General features: G+C 37.7%; 3 protein-coding genes across 7 annotated transcripts; 2 read left to right on the top strand and 1 right to left on the bottom strand.

Moving 5' to 3' along the window:
- Positions 1-334: 334 nt before the first annotated feature.
- LOC130985164 (pentatricopeptide repeat-containing protein At5g41170, mitochondrial) lies at positions 335-4,406 on the bottom strand. Its single transcript, XM_057907975.1, has 2 exons — positions 1,632-4,406; positions 335-1,228 (listed from the first exon to the last, which is right to left on the bottom strand). Exon 1 carries the CDS (start codon positions 4,233-4,235, stop codon positions 1,719-1,721), a length of 2,517 nt encoding a protein of 838 aa, XP_057763958.1. The 5' UTR covers positions 4,236-4,406; the 3' UTR covers positions 335-1,228; positions 1,632-1,718.
- Positions 4,407-5,506: 1,100 nt separating this feature from the next.
- On the top strand, positions 5,507-12,532 carry LOC130985165 (putative hydrolase C777.06c). 5 transcript variants are annotated; one of them, XR_009088907.1, is made up of 11 exons: positions 5,507-5,804; positions 8,402-8,537; positions 9,565-9,692; positions 10,140-10,287; positions 10,392-10,497; positions 10,878-10,936; positions 11,408-11,443; positions 11,522-11,631; positions 11,828-11,889; positions 12,002-12,076; positions 12,180-12,532. XR_009088907.1 is itself a non-coding variant. In XM_057907979.1 (11 exons), the coding sequence occupies exons 2-10, from the start codon at positions 5,972-5,974 to the stop codon at positions 11,883-11,885; spliced, it is 807 nt and encodes a 268-aa protein (XP_057763962.1). In that variant the 5' UTR covers positions 5,703-5,804; positions 5,947-5,971; the 3' UTR covers positions 11,886-11,889; positions 12,180-12,532. The 5 variants fall into 5 exon arrangements, 4 of the variants coding, with proteins under 4 accessions (XP_057763961.1, XP_057763959.1, XP_057763960.1 ...); XM_057907979.1 differs by lacking the exon at positions 12,002-12,076 and adding an exon at positions 5,947-5,997 and having other exon boundaries at positions 5,703-5,804; XM_057907978.1 differs by lacking the exon at positions 12,002-12,076 and having other exon boundaries at positions 12,184-12,532.
- A 2,390-nt stretch (positions 12,533-14,922) lies between these two features.
- Positions 14,923-16,743, top strand: LOC130985163 (uncharacterized). The gene is made up of 3 exons (XM_057907974.1): positions 14,923-15,274; positions 15,540-15,605; positions 16,194-16,743. The coding sequence occupies exons 1-3, from the start codon at positions 15,101-15,103 to the stop codon at positions 16,656-16,658; spliced, it is 705 nt and encodes a 234-aa protein (XP_057763957.1). The 5' UTR covers positions 14,923-15,100; the 3' UTR covers positions 16,659-16,743.
- Positions 16,744-18,351: the final 1,608 nt, after the last annotated feature.

Below are 18,351 nucleotides of genomic sequence, written 5' to 3'. Positions count from 1 at the left end.
TGTTTGCAATAAAATCGCTGAATATAATCCCTTTATAATTTAGAAATTTTTTTAATTAAAATTGTATAAAACAACGTCGCTTAGGCCTCACAAAATGACATTGTCTTTTCTAATCCATATAAGCTCCTATTCAGCACTTCGATGACCGGAAAAAAGTTAAGGGGGCAAAATTACAACATTTGTAAAAATGATGATTAAATTCACTGCATTTCAAAAATCACGTTAAAATTACAATTTCAAAATAATTTGCGATTTTATTTGTCAAAGTCCTGAATTAAAACGATGGTTACCAATCTAGACAAGCGCATTTAATCTGGGAAACGCAACAACAACACAAGTAAACACAATTCAAAGATACCTAACGTATGTCTCTGTGTTTTTTATTTTATTTTATAAAAGAAAGCCATCATTTTCAAGCTTTATGCAGAATGAGAGATCACAGAGAGTGAAACATGGCAACTGTAGCAAGATATTTGAGCACTTAAATTCTTACAATTTTAGCAGTATAGGGGGGGTTGGTTGGCCACCTTCCGGACCGCGCCCCGTTTTGTGCCGTATTATACACATGACATGCACCGATGAAATCAAACACGGGATGAAATAGAACGAGAGCGAGCAGACCCACTCGAATTAATACGAGCCTAGACTCGAGCTAGTGTGTGTCCTAATGAATCCAAAAGACTGACAAGGAGGCCATTATCCGCTCGTACGAAGCTGATGAACTAAAATACGAGATGGGATAGAATGCGAGCACAGGGGCTCGAGTTTACCCCCACTTGTACAGAGCAATTTACGTGCAATCGCAACAATTATCACTTGTTCACGTGGCAAAGACACGGTGAGTGTGAAGGGAAGAGCTATATTCAAATCAGAGTGATATATGATAGGAATTCAAGAAATACCAGAAAAGACAAGTGAATGAATCATTTGCAAGAAAAAAAGCCTTTGGATTTACTACCTAGTGATTCTGGACCATCTCTAGACAAATGGAGTCATGTCCTAGACTTCTATGATGAAGATTCTCGTCATGTCGTTGTCAACTCTCTCTCTCTCTCTCTCTCTCTCTCGCTCATAAACAACAACTATGTCCATCACACATTTAGGTATTATGCTAATCAACTTAGGAATTACAATGCAGTAATTAAAGTTTTGCTGACCTGTCTGTGGTGTAGATGTCCAAAATCTAACTGCATAACCTTTGAAGCCAGATTTCTAGAAGCACAGAACTCTGCATGATCAAGAAATTGTGTTAACAGCTGATATCTTAGATGAATTCTATGACTACTTTTCACATTTTAAACGCACCAAGATTATATGACTTTTCACATTTTAACAGCTGATATCTTAGATGAATTCTCTGACTACTTTTCACAAACGCACCAAGATTATATAGGACCACTTATAGTTAAGATAGCGATTCATGGTTGAAGTTCTTCCAGAATTCTGCCATTCGAATTCGCAGACAATAATGCACTCATAAGAGAATATTGATCAGTTCATAGAGAAGCATCAATATTGAGCAAATTAGGCACAAAAAGAAAATAGTCATTTTCATACCCTAAAAGTCCACTAGTAGTGATTGAATTAAACAGAAATCATTATCATAAACCATCAATGAAAATCAATCTCACCAGCTTCCTTAATGCCTGCTTTAACCTATCTTTTTTGGGATCATTCTACCAGTATGTATATATCGAAGAATGGTTGAGCTTTGCAGATCAACTATGGAGAGCGTGTTTACTCTTAGCCGGGAAATGCCCACGTTCCACAAACCGCAGCATAAGCTTATCTGCCTCCTCTAGTTTCTGCTGTGAAATCAGCTTCTTACTCACTTCCTCACACAGCTTCAGATCAGGAACCAAATTCCGATTGAACATTCTAGAAGCCACTTGATATGATCCAAGAGGATTCTCATTCTTTAAGAAAGTTCTCATAAGAATGTGGCAAGTATCCACATCAGTTTTGGAAGCAGTTTTCAGAATCCTTCCCAAAATCTTGTAAGCCTCATCAGTGTGCCCAAAACAACAAAGCTTTTCGATAATGAGGTTGTATGCCGTCTTGAAGCTTTGTCGTGGCAGCAGCTTGTCCATCAGTTTCAACAAATCGTCTACCCTCCCCTGCTGACAGAAATTATGGATGAGTGATCTATACGTGACGGGTGTAGGAAGCAAACCACGATGTAGCATGTTCTTGATCATTTCAATAGCCTCGTCGATTCTCCCTCTCCTTCCCAGCGCATCCACTACCGCTGTATATGTCACTGCATCAGGGTGTTTGTTATTCAAATACATGTCATCAAACACAGATAGAGCCGAGTCTAAGTCATCATTTTGGCAGAATCCATGAATTACAGAGGTGTAGTTCACAACATTGACAGCACACCCTCTTTTAAGGCACTCCTCCATTAACTTCCTAGCTTGCTCCGCTCTGTCAACTCGACATAGAGACTGAATCAAGAGATTGATGTCGACAGGAGAAGGATAAAACCCTTTCCCGATCATCTCCATCACGACATCACAAGCCTCAGATAGCTTCCCTTCACGACGAAACCCATGCAAGATTACACTATAAGTCACAGAGTTAGGAGTCCACCATCCCTCGCTCATGTCCATCATCTCTCTCGCCTCAGAAGAGCTCCCACCCCGACATAGCCCGTTTAACAAGGCTGTGTATGAGACACAGTTAGGCTTGCAACCATGCTTGTACATCTCCTGCAGCAATTTCTTAGCCTGATCAACTTTCCCCACGCGACAAAATCCATTCAAAACAGCAGTATATGTCACAACGTCAGGGCTGCATCCCTTCAACAACATCTCATCAATGATACCTTTTGCCCTATCTATTCTTCCTCCCTGGCAAAAGCAATGCACTACTGCAGTGTGCCCGACTTTGTCAATACGAAACCCTCTCTCCTCTGCTTCCCGTAGGAACCCCAGCGCCTCGTCTCCATGCCCATGCTTGCAGAGCATGTGAATCAGAGTATTATACGTAACCTGATCAGGCTGCAATCCACTTTCTTCCAACATCTTCTTCATAAGCCCCTTCAGTTCATCAATCCTTTTCTCCTTGCACAAAACTCCCATCACTGTATAGTAACTAACTTTATCTGGAGCACAACCTCTCAGAGGCATTTCGTCGATCAACTTGACTGCATCATCCAACTGCTTCCTTTCACAGTAGCCCTTAACCAGACAATTATACGTAACAACATTAGGTTCAATCCCAACCACCTGCATCCTCTTCGAAAACCTCAACGCCTTCTCCAACTTCTCCCCCTCCACCAAAACATTAACCGCAGTGTTGCACACCGAGATATCGAGCTCGACTCCCGCTCTCTGCATTGCATTCAACACCTGTAATGCTTTACTCAGATGACCAGCTCTACTGAAAGACACCATTACACAACCAAAATCTTCGGGCCAGAGCGCAATCTTACGCCTAATCATAAGATGAAGAACGCGCTTAGCCCCCTGGCATAGCTTCGTCTTGCTCAGAATTCTCAGCATTTCATGATAAACAACAGGATAATGCCTGTATCGCCATTGCCTGTCAGCCCAGTAGAAGAAATTCAAAGCAATTCTTTCATCGGACTGAGCTCGAAGCACGGCGCACACTTGGCTAGGTTTCAGGCTGCGCAGTAAGCGCTTCAGCTCCGATTCAAGCTTAGGAGACCACGCTGCCCTGCGATCAATCAATCTACATATCTCTCTCACTAAAGGGTGCCTCAAATCACCTTCGTCCACCTCGATTCTTCTAGACGCTTCGATCCGCGCTCTGTTCCCATCGAAGGCACTCAAAACCCTAAATTCGTCGTCGTCGCTGCCTTCTTCACTCTTCCCCTCTTCTACTTCTTCATCAGACTCGTCGAAACCATCAAAATCGCAGTTTTCTCCACCCCAGCTATTCGAATTATAATCTGAACTCAATAGGCTTTCTTTAGAAACCGTTTCTGCAGTCCTATCATAAAAGCGTTTGCTATCGTCAATATTATCGCTTCTCACGCGTTGCTCGCGAATTTCCGGCGCCGAATCAGAAGCGTGACTGTGATTGTTAGCTGAACACGATGAGAAAAAATATGGAATTGCTCCAATGCGAGGGAAAAACCGTTCATGGAAGTAATTGTGCCCGATAAAATCAGAACAAGAACACGTATGTAACGCAAGAATCTCACTCAATCGATGAGTGATTGCTGAAGTTCCTCGAATTTTCTTAAATTTCTTGAAATTCAATGACATTTCCAGTCAAATTGGAAATTGGAAATAGGGTTTTGAGAAATTACATTTTAAATATTCTGTGATTTATAGCTGGAAGAGCTGAAAGCCTGAAACTCGAATGAACAAATGAGCTGGAATTGGATTTTGAGCTACATGAACGTTATTCACTTTTTTCTAAATTAAAACTTTTTTAGTGTTTTTAAAATTATTCCCAAAAAAATCAGAATTATATAGTAGTCTTATAGTAAAGACAAGGAAAAAAAGCTCAAATTACAAATTAAATAAACATACTAGTAATAAAAAAGTAAGTACTAAGTCTTGAATCAATTTATCACCAAAAAATGGAGAGACGATCTTAAATTATTTTTTTGTTTAATTGTAATTTAATATTCTAATTCATGATTCATTACATTTTTTTGAGAGGGACCTAAAAAAATGTAATGAATCACGAATCCCTCTAAAAAAAATGTAATGAATCATGAATTAGAATATTAAATTACAATTAAACAAAAAAATAATTTAAAAATATGTATAGTATTAAACATAGCACCAACATATCCGTGGGCAAATACCGTACTTCTAAACTCGGCCCATATAGCATGATCCACTAAAAAGAATGAGTTATTTCTCAGCCTACTTATATTGAAGCCAAAAAAATAATTTAAGGAAATAATAGTAAAAAAGAACACAAATAATAGTATCTCTCATTAATTACTCCCTCCGTCCCTAAAATAACTTCCTCTTTTTCCATTTTGGGACGTCCCCCAAATAACTTCCTCTTTCTTTCTTTCCATTTTTGGAAACCTACCCCACCACTAATAATACTTTATTTATTCTTACTTTTCACTTTTCACCACTCCCAATACTAATTATAACACTTTTCACAACTTCCAATAATAATTATATTACTTTTTCTCCACTATCAATACACTTTACAACTTTTTATTAAAACTCGTGCCGTTCCCAAAGAGGAAGCCATTTCAGGGACGGAGGGAGTATTAATTAAATCATCAAATGGTTACTTCTATTAAAACACTTTTTTTTTACTTTTTCGTGTGCAGAAAATTAAATACAATTTCAATCCGAAAAAAATACAATTAGCATACACAAATAAAAATTAAAGTATAAATCCAAACATGAAAATCAAGAACAAAAAAAAATCAAACTAACTTGGTATTGGGCCTCGTGAATTTCAGCCCGTAACCTGAAATAATAAAACTGAATAGTATTGTTTTTTTAGGGAAAAAAAGAATATTTTTTAATTTTTGGAGACGTAAAAAAAAAGAATATTCTTTATCAGACAATTCGCCATCACCTCATACTCTCTCTCTCTCTCTCTCTCTCTCTCTCTCTCTCACACACACACACACACACGTCACAAATTCGGTGCGCCGGAGAGATGGCAGCTGCCGCCGCGGAGGTGGCCGAGAACGGCAATGCAGCGACAGAGAAATCTGCTCTGATATTTCTCGGTACCGGTTGTTCGAGTGCGGCTCCTAATGCGTTATGCTTGATCCAGCCTTCTGATCCTCCCTGTCGCGTCTGCTCCCAATCTCTAACCCTACCGCCTGATCAAAACCCTAACTACAGGTTTTTGATTGATTGTTATAGCGGTTTCACTACTTAATAGCTTTTTAGAGCAATGCTGGAGTCAATTGGTTTTAATTCATATTCATTGTTGATTGTTTGCAATTTCTGGAATGATCACTTTTGGAGTCCCTATTTATGGCAGATGACTTAGATTCCTCTATTTTGAGATGCCTCTGTTCTTACTTGGATTTAGGTTGCAATTTCAATGCATAATATACAATTTATATTGTTAAGCAATGTGACCTGTTGGAATAGTGTTAAAATGAAAGTGAGGATTTGTTAGTCAAAAAGTAGCAGCTGCAAATTCTAAGTTGGCAGCAATGTATTTCCTTAAAGGCTGCCACCAACCACCTTTCGTTTGCCTATAAATAGAGAAGGCAGCAACCTGCAAAAATCACCCAGAACGACCTCCAGAACAACACCAGAGAAAAGGGTGTGATATTAGAGAGAGAAATCTTGTGTGAGGATAGCTTCTGAGTAGAAGTTATACACGAGTGACAAAAGTGAGTTGAGATATAGTCTTGGTTTAGGCAGATAAAATACATAGTGGTATTTTATGTTGTACTCCTCCTTTTGAGATTCTCTAATATATTGGTGTGGGTCCGTGGACGTAGGCAGTTTGGCCGAACCACGTTAAATTCTTGTGTTGTTAAATTGTGTCTAGTTTTATTCTTATTTCTTGCTTCTACCAAGTTTGGATGGGGAACTAATTTCCCCAACAACTGGTATCAGAGCCTGGTTGAGGTCTCTTGATATTCCAAGTATGCTCTGTGGTTGCAGCATTGTCTGATCTTCCACATCAGAAAGGATTTCTTGAGAAAGATCCGGGCGGGGTGTCTCTTGCGAGACGGCTGTTCATTTTGGTGGAGAAGCAGTACGTCAAGTCAACTTCAAGTCCAAATGAAGTTCGACGTGGAGAAATTCGATGGAATAATAAATTTTGGCTTGTGGCAAGTGCAAGTCAAAGATGTGCTGATACAATCTGGGTTACACAAGGCCCTGAAAGGAAGTCCGGGTGCAGTCAAAAAGCCCGGTGCAGATGATGACGCAAACAACAAGTCCGGTATGAGTGATGAAGATTGGGAGAATCTGGATCTGAAGGCGGCAAGCACAATTCGTCTCTGCTTGGCCAAGAATGTACTTGCAAATGTACATGGGATTTCGAGTGCGAAGGAGCTTTGGGAAAAGCTGGAAGCTCTGTACCAAGCAAAAGGCATCTCGAATCGGTTGTATTTGAAGGAACAATTTCATACCTTACGGATGGATGAAGGTGTGAAGATTTCAGATCACTTGAGTATTCTCAATGGCATTATCTCTGAACTGGAGAGTATTGGAGCAAAAATTGAAGATGAGGATAAGGCGTTGAGACTCATCTTGTCTCTTCCACGTTCCTATGAACACATGAAGCCAATATTAGTTTATGGGAAGGAAACTCTAGTCTTTGCTGAAGTCACGGGCAAACTTCTTTTGGAAGAAAGAAGGCTGATGAGTGAAGGACGTACTTCATCGGAAAATTCAGCAATGGTGGCCTTTAGCAGAGGGAGGAAGAAAGACTCCAAGGGCGTTGTTTGTTGGAGGTGCGGAAAACCCGGCCATACGAAGCGAAACTGTCCAGGTGGAGCTCGTCAAGGTGGAGCGGATTTGGCAGAAAGCTCCGAACAATCAGCTAACATCGTGTTTGATGATGTCCTTTGAGGACATGAATATCCTTATGGCATGTCCAATGGCCATGATAGAGGATGTGACGATGTTAGTTGGACCACATGTGCATTGTTTTTTGGCATGGATGCAGGTGTGTGGTGAAAAGTATGTCGATGGCTGATGACTTCTAGGAGGGCCAAAAGCTAGAAGGTTGCACCAAAAATTTCAGCAAGGTTTTTTCGACATGTGCCTAAGTAAAATTCTTAGAATGGTTTATTCTAAGTGTTCTACTCATTTGGTGGAGTAGGTTTATTCTCTTTTGAGGATGATGGTTCTTTGTGATAAGAATCATAATTGTCGGTGAAGACAATGGTGTTTTTCTTTCATTTTAACAAGGTGGAGATTGTTGGAATAGTGTTAAAATGAAAGTGAGGATTTGTTAGTCAAAAAGTAGCAGCTGCAAATTCTAAGTTGGCAGCAATGTATTTCCTTAAAGGCTGCCACCAACCACCTTTCGTTTGCCTATAAATAGAGAAGGCAGCAACCTGCAAAAATCACCCAGAACGACCTCCAGAACAACACCAGAGAAAAGGGTGTGATATTAGAGAGAGAAATCTTGTGTGAGGATAGCTTCTGAGTAGAAGTTATACACGAGTGACAAAAGTGAGTTGAGATATAGTCTTGGTTTAGGCAGATAAAATACATAGTGGTATTTTATGTTGTACTCCTCCTTTTGAGATTCTCTAATATATTGGTGTGGGTCCGTGGACGTAGGCAGTTTGGCCGAACCACGTTAAATTCTTGTGTTGTTAAATTGTGTCTAGTTTTATTCTTATTTCTTGCTTCTACCAAGTTTGGATGGGGAACTAATTTCCCCAACAACCCATGTTCTTTCTTGGATTGATACAGATGAATGCCATTGTTCATTTGAGTAATTGGTGGTGATGATTTTGTAGGTGCAATACATCTCTCTTAATTGATTACTTTGGCAGCGAGGGCAAACATAAATATATTTTGATAGATGTTGGGAAGACTTTCAGGGAGCAAGTACTCCGATGGTTCACTTGTCATAAAATCCCACAAGTAGATTCAGTGAGTTTTACATCTTCTTTGTGTGAAAATTCTCTCCACATTTTACATTTCCAGCACAATAATTTATCATATTGGAATTTTGAGTTACGGAGTGACGTGATGTTGCATTTAACCAATAAAGCAATGATTATAGTTCTTCCTTCATGCTATGGAATTTAGAGTTACGGAGTGACTGGGTGATGATGAAGTTGTATACAAGCTGATAAAAATTATGTCTAGCAAATTAGAGAATCCAACATCATTTAGTGATGAACTGCCAGTGGATCACATCCAGAAAGATCGATGCTAGAACAATGTTTTCTTACTTTAGGGGGTGCAAAATCTTCGTCATGTTTGGCAAAACAAGAGAACTAGGTAGGATGAATTCAGTTTGGAGTTTTTTCCTTCTTCCTGTTCACCTTATTCGGGTTAAACCTTCGAGTTTCACCACCTGGTCTCTGCTGTTGGTTCAGTAGGATCTCACCATATCTTATGTTGGTTTCAATTCACTTTTCTTTCCACAAGATTTAGTAAAGACATTAGGAACCGCACTTTTCTTTCCAAGTCAACTGAACAGAGAAGTTATTCCCAGTTAGTGTTGTTACATGTAAACGAACTTTTCATCTTTTACACTTCTTCTCAAATGTGATTTATCTGCTATACTTGCTATTTTTATTTTTTACCACAGGAACAAAAATAGAAAAGGAATAAGAAAGTGGTAAAAATTTATTCATCTTGACCAAGAACTTTAGATTTATGGAGATTGGAGACTGCATTGCCTGAATGTTTGTAAAAATGATGGATATCAATATTGATTTCAGTTGTTTGTCACTTGGTATAGTTTCAAAAGGATTTCGGTAGTTTGAGCCAAACTTCTGCTTTTACGGACTTAACCCCGGTGAGGTTGGCTCACTACCTGATCTGGGAAATAGTCCAGTAGCCAGGATGCTGTTTTAGGTGCTATATGAATATTATTTCAGCTGTTATTGACTAATATAGATAATCTAGAACTAATTGTTCTACTTGGCCAATTTTATAACGTCTGCAGATCATATTAACTCATGAACACGCTGATGCTGTTCTTGGTTTGGACGATATACGTGCTGTGCAACCTTTTAGTCCAACAAATGACATTAACCCGACTCCCATCTATCTTACTCAAGATTCAATGAAAAGGTATATTGCACCTTGAAAGAGTTACCTATACTTGGTTACAGTGATAGAAATTGTGATACAGTTCTCTGTCATCTTTTATTACTTGATCAGCAATCTTTAAACAGTAAGATGATTTCACTGCTTCCTTTTTTTTGTCAAAAGGCAATACCTATTGGAGTACAAAGACATTATAATTTTGTGTAGAACAGCTGTTTGATTGGTGTTGACATTAAACAAATGGATCAGTCTCTGCAGTTAACATATGATATCTTACATGCACATGTTTTACATGCACATGTTTTTGGTTATGAACCTTGACATTTATATTTTATGCTATTATAATTGAGTATAGGTAAAAGCAAATGATAATTAGAAAATCTTGCAATGGATGTTGTTTGCAATTACAATATTCTATGCTATATAATTGTTTTTTTTTTTTGAGAGGATATAATTGATTATTTTTAACAGCATTGCAGTGAAATTCCCTTACTTGGTTCAAAAAACGCTAAAGCCTGGCCAGGAAGTTAGACGTGTAACACAACTTGAGTGGAAAAATATAGAGAGCGATTTATCAAAGCCATTCGTGGCATCTGGATTGCAGTTTGTTCCTCTCCCAGTTAGTTTTATCTTGTTCCTTTTTTTGGTCCGAGTAGAATATTGTTTTATCTGAAGATATTTCTAATGCCCGACTTGTATATTCAATTGTTGTGCCCTTTCTAGGTGATGCATGGTGAAGACTATGTGTGCTTAGGTTTTCTCTTTGGCGAAAGATATAAAGTAGCTTATATATCAGATGTTTCACGCTTTCTTCCGTCTACAGAAAACTGTAAGAACTGTCACTTTATATTTGTAACTGTCTGTCCAGCCTGACCAATCTTTTGTCCAGCAGATATTTGTTATTGAATAGCATTAGCATCTATCATCATTAATTAGAGGCGTGCATCTAAGAACATGGGAAACCTACCCTTATTCTTCTTTAATTCTTCATGTCTATCTTGAGATACGATCTCTTATAAAATCTACCACGGCAAAAAATGTTGAGGAACTTTCAAGGTAAGAGATAGTTAATTAAATGGTCTAAACTTGTAATTAATCAAAGAAACACATTTCAATTAGCCTGAAGTCTGAATACAGGGTTAAAGACCATGCAGTTGTGCATAAGTAGAAATCTGGATCCTCTTATAAATATACCTCTGTTTTTTGTAGATATTTCAAAAGATGGCGGTCAACAGTTGGATCTTCTTATTTTGGACACGCTGTATAAGGTAAGATGCCACCCCCTAAAATCCTTATAAATTCATGTTTACAGCCACTTAACTCATCAAGCATTGCATAAAATCATTTCTAGTTCTTCTATTATGTTTTTCTTTGATTTTACAAATAAATTGAAGAGCTTGCTTTTACTGAAATGCAGAGAGCTTTCAGTTTTGAATGTGTTTTACTTTCCAGCTATTATGTTTTGCAATTATCCTGTATTAGTAAAGCATCAGTTTTACTTTTCAAGCTATTGCCTCCTTGAAAAGCCTTTTGATTTAATATGTTTCATTCTCATTGACTGTTAGGATCTAATATTGGCCTGTGTATGGCTTCTCCAGTGCTACAGTACATTTTCCGAGCAATTTAATTGCCATTTTTGTGGATTTTTTAGGTCCTATATATTTCTATTTCTTCTTAATTAACAAGGATATTTGTGCTTGCCCTACCAATGTTGCTTATCTATCTACTCATATTTGCAGAAAGGATCCCACAACACTCACTTATGCTTTCCTCAGGTTCTGCTTATGTATTTTTGTACTTGATAAAAGAAATCCTCAAATGCCTTGTGTTTCATCGTGAAGTTTCTTCTTCAGACTCTTGATGCCTTGAAGAGGATGCACCCGAAGAGAGCTTTGCTTATTGGAATGACCCATGAGTTTGATCACCATAAAGACAATGAATTTCTCAAGAACTGGTCTGAAAGGTATGCTTATAAAAACAAGTTAAACTTTTGGAGGTGAACGGAGCGTATATTTCTAGTGACACTGACACCCACCATATTATACTTGTGCGTTCGACATTTACTAGGCACTAATGTTTTTGGTATATATATGTGGCCTTACTACCCCTCATGAGATGACATGGATAGACGTAATGCAAACCTGTTTCATTGTTTCCAGAGAAGGAATACCAGTTCAGCTTGCACATGACGGACTGCGAATCTCTGTAGACTTGTAATGTGGTAAGCTTTCGAATTTATGAATTACAGATCTAGCTTGAATCAATCGTTTCTTTATGTGGCTGCTGAACCAATGAGCCATCATTAAGTTTTCTTTACTGCTCATTCTTTCCAGTAAAGTTGATGATGGAATTGTTTGGGATACACATACACATCGCAAATGCTACGTGTATATATGTCCTGTTACCGGGTAGTACTTTATGGGACACACATCACATTCTAATCTGCAGTTGCATTAACTGATAAATTGATTGAGATTATAATTTCACCCTTTTCTTATGTGTATTTTGAAGGAAGATCGAACGATCCGCTTGTATGAATATGACTATGGAGACTTCCTTGGTTTAACTGACTACACTGGACCTTCCAGCATCATGCACTGAGTTTGAAACTCGGTATATACGAACCTTTCAATTTGTAAAACTCAATACAATTATTTGTCAAATTTTCAGCAAAGACAACTTTGATCAGATGATGAGATCATTTACACTGAATGCATTCTGTTGTTTTAATATACAAGTCTCCTTTGTACAAGAGCATTATGAAAGTCTCCCAAATTCATATTCAGTCTGCTTCATGTACAAGAGGCAGCGCTTTGATTGGTTGGAATAGTTATATTTTGCAAAGAGATTGATAGGCATGTTTGGACGACTTTTATGTATCTTTTTCATTTCAATTTTGTCTCTCAAAATGTATCATTTCGAGTCAATATTTTCTCCTGAAACATCCCAACATTCCCTGTGGTTTATAAAATTGTGCCAGTCATTCTCTGGAGATAGATCATTAATTATATTCACTAAACTTTCACAAAATGTTTCGAACTTTCGTTTTGCTTCTTGAACTTTCAGTGTTTTCCATAAAATGTCCCACTATACAAAATTCGGTGAGGTAAAGATGACTTGTCTCGCCGGATGTAATAATTTGAGGACTGTCATTGTTGGAAAACATTGAAAATTCGGAATTTTTTGTTATTTTCATCACTGAATTTTATAGGGTTAAGTATCAATTTAGCCCCTAACGTAGAGGCCCTTGTAGCCAATACAACCCTATGCGCAGGGGTGTCTCAACTAAACCCCTATAGTCCATGTTTTGCGCCAAGTAAACCCCTCCGTCTAACGGAGAGTTAACACCGTTAACTATTTTAATTTTTTAATATTTTTTCTTTTATTGGTGGTGGGACCCACACCATCTTCTTCACTAAGCTCGCCGGAAACACGCCGGAATCCACCCCTTCCCCGAAACTCCGGCGTCGCAGCGACGACAAGCTGCGGCCGCCTATCTCACCAAAGTGGTTGACACCATTCCAAATCAAGATTTTATGAAGAAAAATATTATGAGGGATGGCCGCCGCCTCCGATCAAACCAGCACACAGCGGCGATTAGGCCCCACGCCCTCCGCCGTGCCGTGCGCTGCCGCCGGACCCTGCGTCCCTCACCGCCACCAGCCTGACTTCGCTTCAAACTCCAACAAGAAGCGGCGAGAAAGACCGACTGGATCTGGAAGACCGGCCGATGGGGAGACTGGATCTGGAAGAGCGGCTGGATCTGGAGGGAGACCGGTCGACTGGATCTGGAGGCCGAAGGCGGCATAAGGATGAAGGGGAGGATCCAGCGGAGGGAGCGATGGCGGCCTCGGCCTTTGAGGTCGACCGGTGGTCCAGAGATGGTGAGATCGACGGCGGTGGTAGCCAATGGCTGCTGCTGTTCGTCTGTCAAGGAGAGGGGCGGAGGCGATGAGTTGGAGAGTCAGACGAGGGAGGCGGCGATGGGTACGGTCCGGCTGACCGTAGCTGTCAGCTGAAGGAGGGAGGCGGTGGCTCTGGCGGCTAGGTCGCCGGAAATCGAAGAGGAGAAGAAGGTGGTGGTGGCAGCTGGTGGTGAGGGCCCCACGCAATAAAAAAAAGAAAAAAAAATAAAAGACGGACGGAGTTAACTCTCCGTTAGACGGAGGGGTTTACTTGACGCAAAACATGGACTATAGGGGTTTAGTTGAGACACCCCTGCGCATAGGGTTGTATTGGCTACAAGGGCCTCTACGTTAGGGGCTAAATTGATACTTAACCCAATTTTATATAACAAGATATTGTATGAAAAACGTTAAAAGTTTGGTATTTTTTAAAAGAAAATAAAAAATTGAAATATTTAATAGAAAATATTTAAAGTTCGAAAAATAAAATACTATTAATTCTTATGTATTTTTGGGATATATTGCAATTACACTCCTAATGGGTAGGTGGAGAAGTAAACACCGTCCTAATTATTGTTAGGAGCAAAAACATTCGAAAACTTGTCTCTTTATTTTCGTGCAAATACTTCTTCAAAACTAATAATGCCACTAAAGTAAAATATTGCCACGTATTTATTTCACTTTAGCCCTTTCTTGTATTAAAAACAAATACTCCCTCCGTCTCATATGCTTAGGCTTGTTTTCCTTTTTTGAATATCCCATTTATATAGACTTGTTTTTATAAAAAGTAATGTTTTTTTACTCATTTATTATTTTATCCCTATTTAATTCTTTAATTTAGTTCCACTTAATACATCATTAAATAATAAATATGGGCATACTAGGAAATTTACCTATATATTTTCATTTCTAATGATTTTTCTTAATCTTTGTGAAAATCTCAATCAGCTTATCCATATGAGACAAAGAAAGTATAATATTCTCATTATGCTACAACGTTTGGGCCCCTCCTTGAAATTTTGAATAAAACTCCAACCCAACTTACCATAGTAATATAAAGTACAACATGCCTAATTCTTTTTGAAACCGGTAACCAATTATTGCATGTATCGACATAACTCGTACACAAATTGAAATTCTATAACAAGCTTTTCATATATAATAACTATATTAATAGCAGTCTTATTCAAGGACGATTCTAGAACCTTAATACAATACAAAGCAGTCAACATGACCATGCTAATTCGATGTTAATTAAAAACATTCAACATTATTTTTTTATAATTATTATTTTTGTTTTTTTTTTTCATTATTTTGGTCGCAAGAGGAAGCCAATATACGACCAATCAGATCGCTATGACTCTGACTTTCTTAAAATTCAAACAAGAGAAAATTCTAGCTCATTGTTTTTCTCCTATCCCCTATCTTCTCCATCTCATATTCTCATATAATACAGATTTCTGTAAGAAAAAAGCAGGAAAATAGAGAGAGAAAAGGGGAATTTTTTAGCAAGAAATAAAAAGAAATATGGCATGTTATGTCCCTTTTAACAGCAGGAATTTGGATATTAGCTTCTTCATATTTAGACCAACAATTGTATATGTGGATTCTCTTATTGATGCTCTGAAGCAGTTTTCTTCTTACACTGACAGCCTTGGTTGTGTTCACAGTTCCATATTTACTAGTATTCATGGGAGCATGGTAAGAACCTCTCTCTCTCTCTTAATATGTATTTATTTTCATGTGTAATAGTTTTTTTTTTTGATCGGGCAAAGTCATGTTAGATGTTAGTAATTAGTTTCCCATCCACTCCAAGAACCACCTTATCTCTCCATTCACCAAGATCCACCTTATATCTCTCATCTCCAATTCGCTCCCAAGAGGGATCGAACCCGGGTCACTTCACTTAAGTGAGGACCCGGTGGCCAATGATTTTCATGTGTAATAGTATATAATTTGTTTGCAGATTGTGTGGTATGGGGCATGGATGAAGAGGAATGATGAGAGCAAGCAACTGCTAATTGCTGCCCTTGTAAGTGCCTTTGCAAAATTGATCATATTTAACTAAGACCAATTTTCTTGCCTAATGTATGTGAAGTAAAATCATATGCAAAATAGGAATTCCTAATGAAATAAATTAAAGGATACAAAAGTAGGGTGCCCACAACTTCTTTTCATCAATACCATTCACCATTCTTAAATGAAGTAAACCAATCATCACAAAAATATGTACAAGATCGTCTTACAACTTCCCCCCTCAACTGATCAAAGATTATTCCAAGTTTGATTTAGAAACAAATGGGTAATTCAGACTGATTTAGAAATTAGGCCAAAAAAATTTGAGCTTGCATAAATAAAACACTAATTAATAAGTAATGTATCCACAAGACAATTCTCCGCTCATTTTAAGAGTTTCGGGCTAACTAAAATGAACCGAGAATTGTCATATGGATGCATTACTTATTAATTGATGCCTTACTTTTGTAAGCTCAATTTTTTTTTATCTAATTTTCCAAATCAATCTAAATTAATGTCCTAAAAAACCCTCTGACTCGTAATAAATCGTTGAAAGTCATCAATTAATGTCCAAAATAATCACACATCAATTTTGTGACGGCAGATTTCAGTCCTAACAAATGTGGTAGCAAGCATGGCCATCTTACTCGACCACAGCTTCTTCGACGCCTACGCCGGCGAGTCGCGAGACGGCTCTCCGGCGGCAAAGTTCTTCACCGGCGACGTGGTGGCGATGAGCTCGGCCACCCTCTCCGGCAGCGGCGGCGACTCGGCCGAGATGATGAGCTTCGGCTACGCATCCTTAGCCATATTCAAGGATCAGTTCCTAAAAATGGAAGGCGCGGCGGCCGGCGTTTGCTTCAAGTCGAAAAGCATGCCGAAAATAGTAAGCCTCGTCGTGTGGAAATCTCTGCATTCATTCTACACCTACATTTTAACCTCGGATTTTAGAAACCGAATTCTTCCCTATTTTGATGGCTTTGCAGTCGACATCAAATACGATGTTTTTCGAGTGGCCTATGTTAGTGGGGAAAATGGCCTTGATATGCTGCAAGATTTCCAAAGATGATCATATTTTTTTTCCACTCAATTTTGATGTGTTTACGTGGGAATCATGAGATTTTCTAGAGCAATACTATCTCAATTTTTGTTTATTGTGTGTGAGAGAGAGATGCAATCTACGTTAAGCAGCTTCTAAGAAAAGAAAGAAAGAAAGAAAGAAAGAAAGAAAAAATTTCATCCATCCTAATTAGGGATGGCAATCGGGTACAATGGGCACGGATAGTGATTATCTATACTCATACCTACGAACTAAATGAATAGTAGATATTAACCACGAAACTATCCGTGGATATCAAAAGCCTCTCAAACCAGTCCTATTAGGGATATGTAATATTGCCATCCCTAATCCTAATATCAATGTCTCAAAAAAAAATTAGTACCGAGTTAAGGAGTATATGTAAATTGATTAAAAATAATACTTTCTTCATTCTTATAAAATATATCTAATTTGTCATTTTCGTCTGTCCTTATAAAATTAATTCATTCCATTTTTGGTAAGTTTTACAATCACAATAAAGTGAGACATATTCAATTGTTTTATTAAAATTCGTGTCATTTGAAAGCGGATATATTTTATGAGGACGAAGGGAGTATTACTTATATATTTTTAAGGGTTAGTTGTTACTACCTCTATCCATTTTGATTTAAGAGTATATACTTTTTGGTGGGCGTGTGTTTTAAGAAAATAGTTGTTACTACTTCTGTTGGTTTTCATATAGTTCAGTTTATTGTTAATATCAATAGTTTGCCTCTTGTAATTCTAAAAAAATATATTAATAGTTTGGGGTATTTTGTTAGTTTTCAGATTATTCATGTATTTTATTATAATTAATAATAATTCAGTATGTTTTGCTATATGATCAATTAAACATAAGATATAAACTGCAATTTTCCCTAATTTTAAGTAAGTGTCAATACTTCAATAGTTATCATTTTTACATGGCTAGGTGAAGTAATTAGAACAACGTCGAATTGGGCCGGCCCATTTTATGGCATAAGCCCAACACGGTGATCCATTACGTCATCCATTTCAATGAATTGTTGGGCTTTTCTTTCTGTCCTTAATTTGTCTATAATTTCTTATCTAAATTTTAAATTTATTTCCAAAATATTAGATTAAAAAAAAAAGAGTGTTGTTTGCTTAATTTGGCTATAATTTTATGTTGATTGGCATTGAGACACTAGCAACATTTCCACGAGCAAACATAATTTCTCAATCATTTCCAACCAACACTAGTAGAATCTTCTACTACACATCATATTTTTATTTCATATACTTATTTAACTGCAATAACCCAAGCACGTGATATATTTTAATGTGGTGCATATAAATGAAAATAGTGGTTCAACAAATATGGTCCATACATTTTTGTCCACGTATTAAATGTAGATGTTAAAAAAGGTCCACCAAAAGAATGAGGAAGAGAATTTTCAATTTAAATTCCCATAAACACATTTTTGCATTTAATTTAATGAGCTTGTTTGTCCCTGTTATAATGGGAATATAGAAAAGATGGTCTTTTGCAATATTTTTCAAAAGTTTGGTGGAAAAAAAGGTGACAAGATTAGATGGGCCCCATCAAAGAAATCATGGCATCTCAGTCAAAGCAAGTGAACTATAATAGTAAAAAAAATTCATAAAATCTTTATTCAATTTCTCATTTGCCTTTCAAAGCTAATTCCCTTTTATTTATGTCAAT

The sequence above is a fragment of the Salvia miltiorrhiza genome, chromosome 5, assembly GCF_028751815.1.
Source record: "Salvia miltiorrhiza cultivar Shanhuang (shh) chromosome 5, IMPLAD_Smil_shh, whole genome shotgun sequence".
NCBI classification, from domain to species: Eukaryota; Viridiplantae; Streptophyta; class Magnoliopsida; order Lamiales; family Lamiaceae; genus Salvia; species Salvia miltiorrhiza.
Note: the sequence above shows the minus strand (reverse complement) of the source record. Positions and strands in the feature narration are given on the sequence as shown.

Coding starts and splice junctions, on each gene's coding strand:
- LOC130985164 (XM_057907975.1), bottom strand. CDS start 4,235: ATGTCATTGAATTTCAAGAAATTTAAGAAAATTCGAGGAACTTCAGCA.
- LOC130985165 (XM_057907978.1), top strand. CDS start 5,614: ATGGCAGCTGCCGCCGCGGAGGTGGCCGAGAACGGCAATGCAGCGACA. Junction 5,805..8,401: donor GATCAAAACCCTAACTACAG/GTTTTTGATTGA, acceptor ATGATTTTGTAG/GTGCAATACATCTCTCTTAA. Junction 10,937..11,407: donor TTTTGGACACGCTGTATAAG/GTAAGATGCCAC, acceptor TCATATTTGCAG/AAAGGATCCCACAACACTCA.
- LOC130985163 (XM_057907974.1), top strand. CDS start 15,101: ATGGCATGTTATGTCCCTTTTAACAGCAGGAATTTGGATATTAGCTTC. Junction 15,275..15,539: donor CTAGTATTCATGGGAGCATG/GTAAGAACCTCT, acceptor ATTTGTTTGCAG/ATTGTGTGGTATGGGGCATG. Junction 15,606..16,193: donor AACTGCTAATTGCTGCCCTT/GTAAGTGCCTTT, acceptor TTGTGACGGCAG/ATTTCAGTCCTAACAAATGT.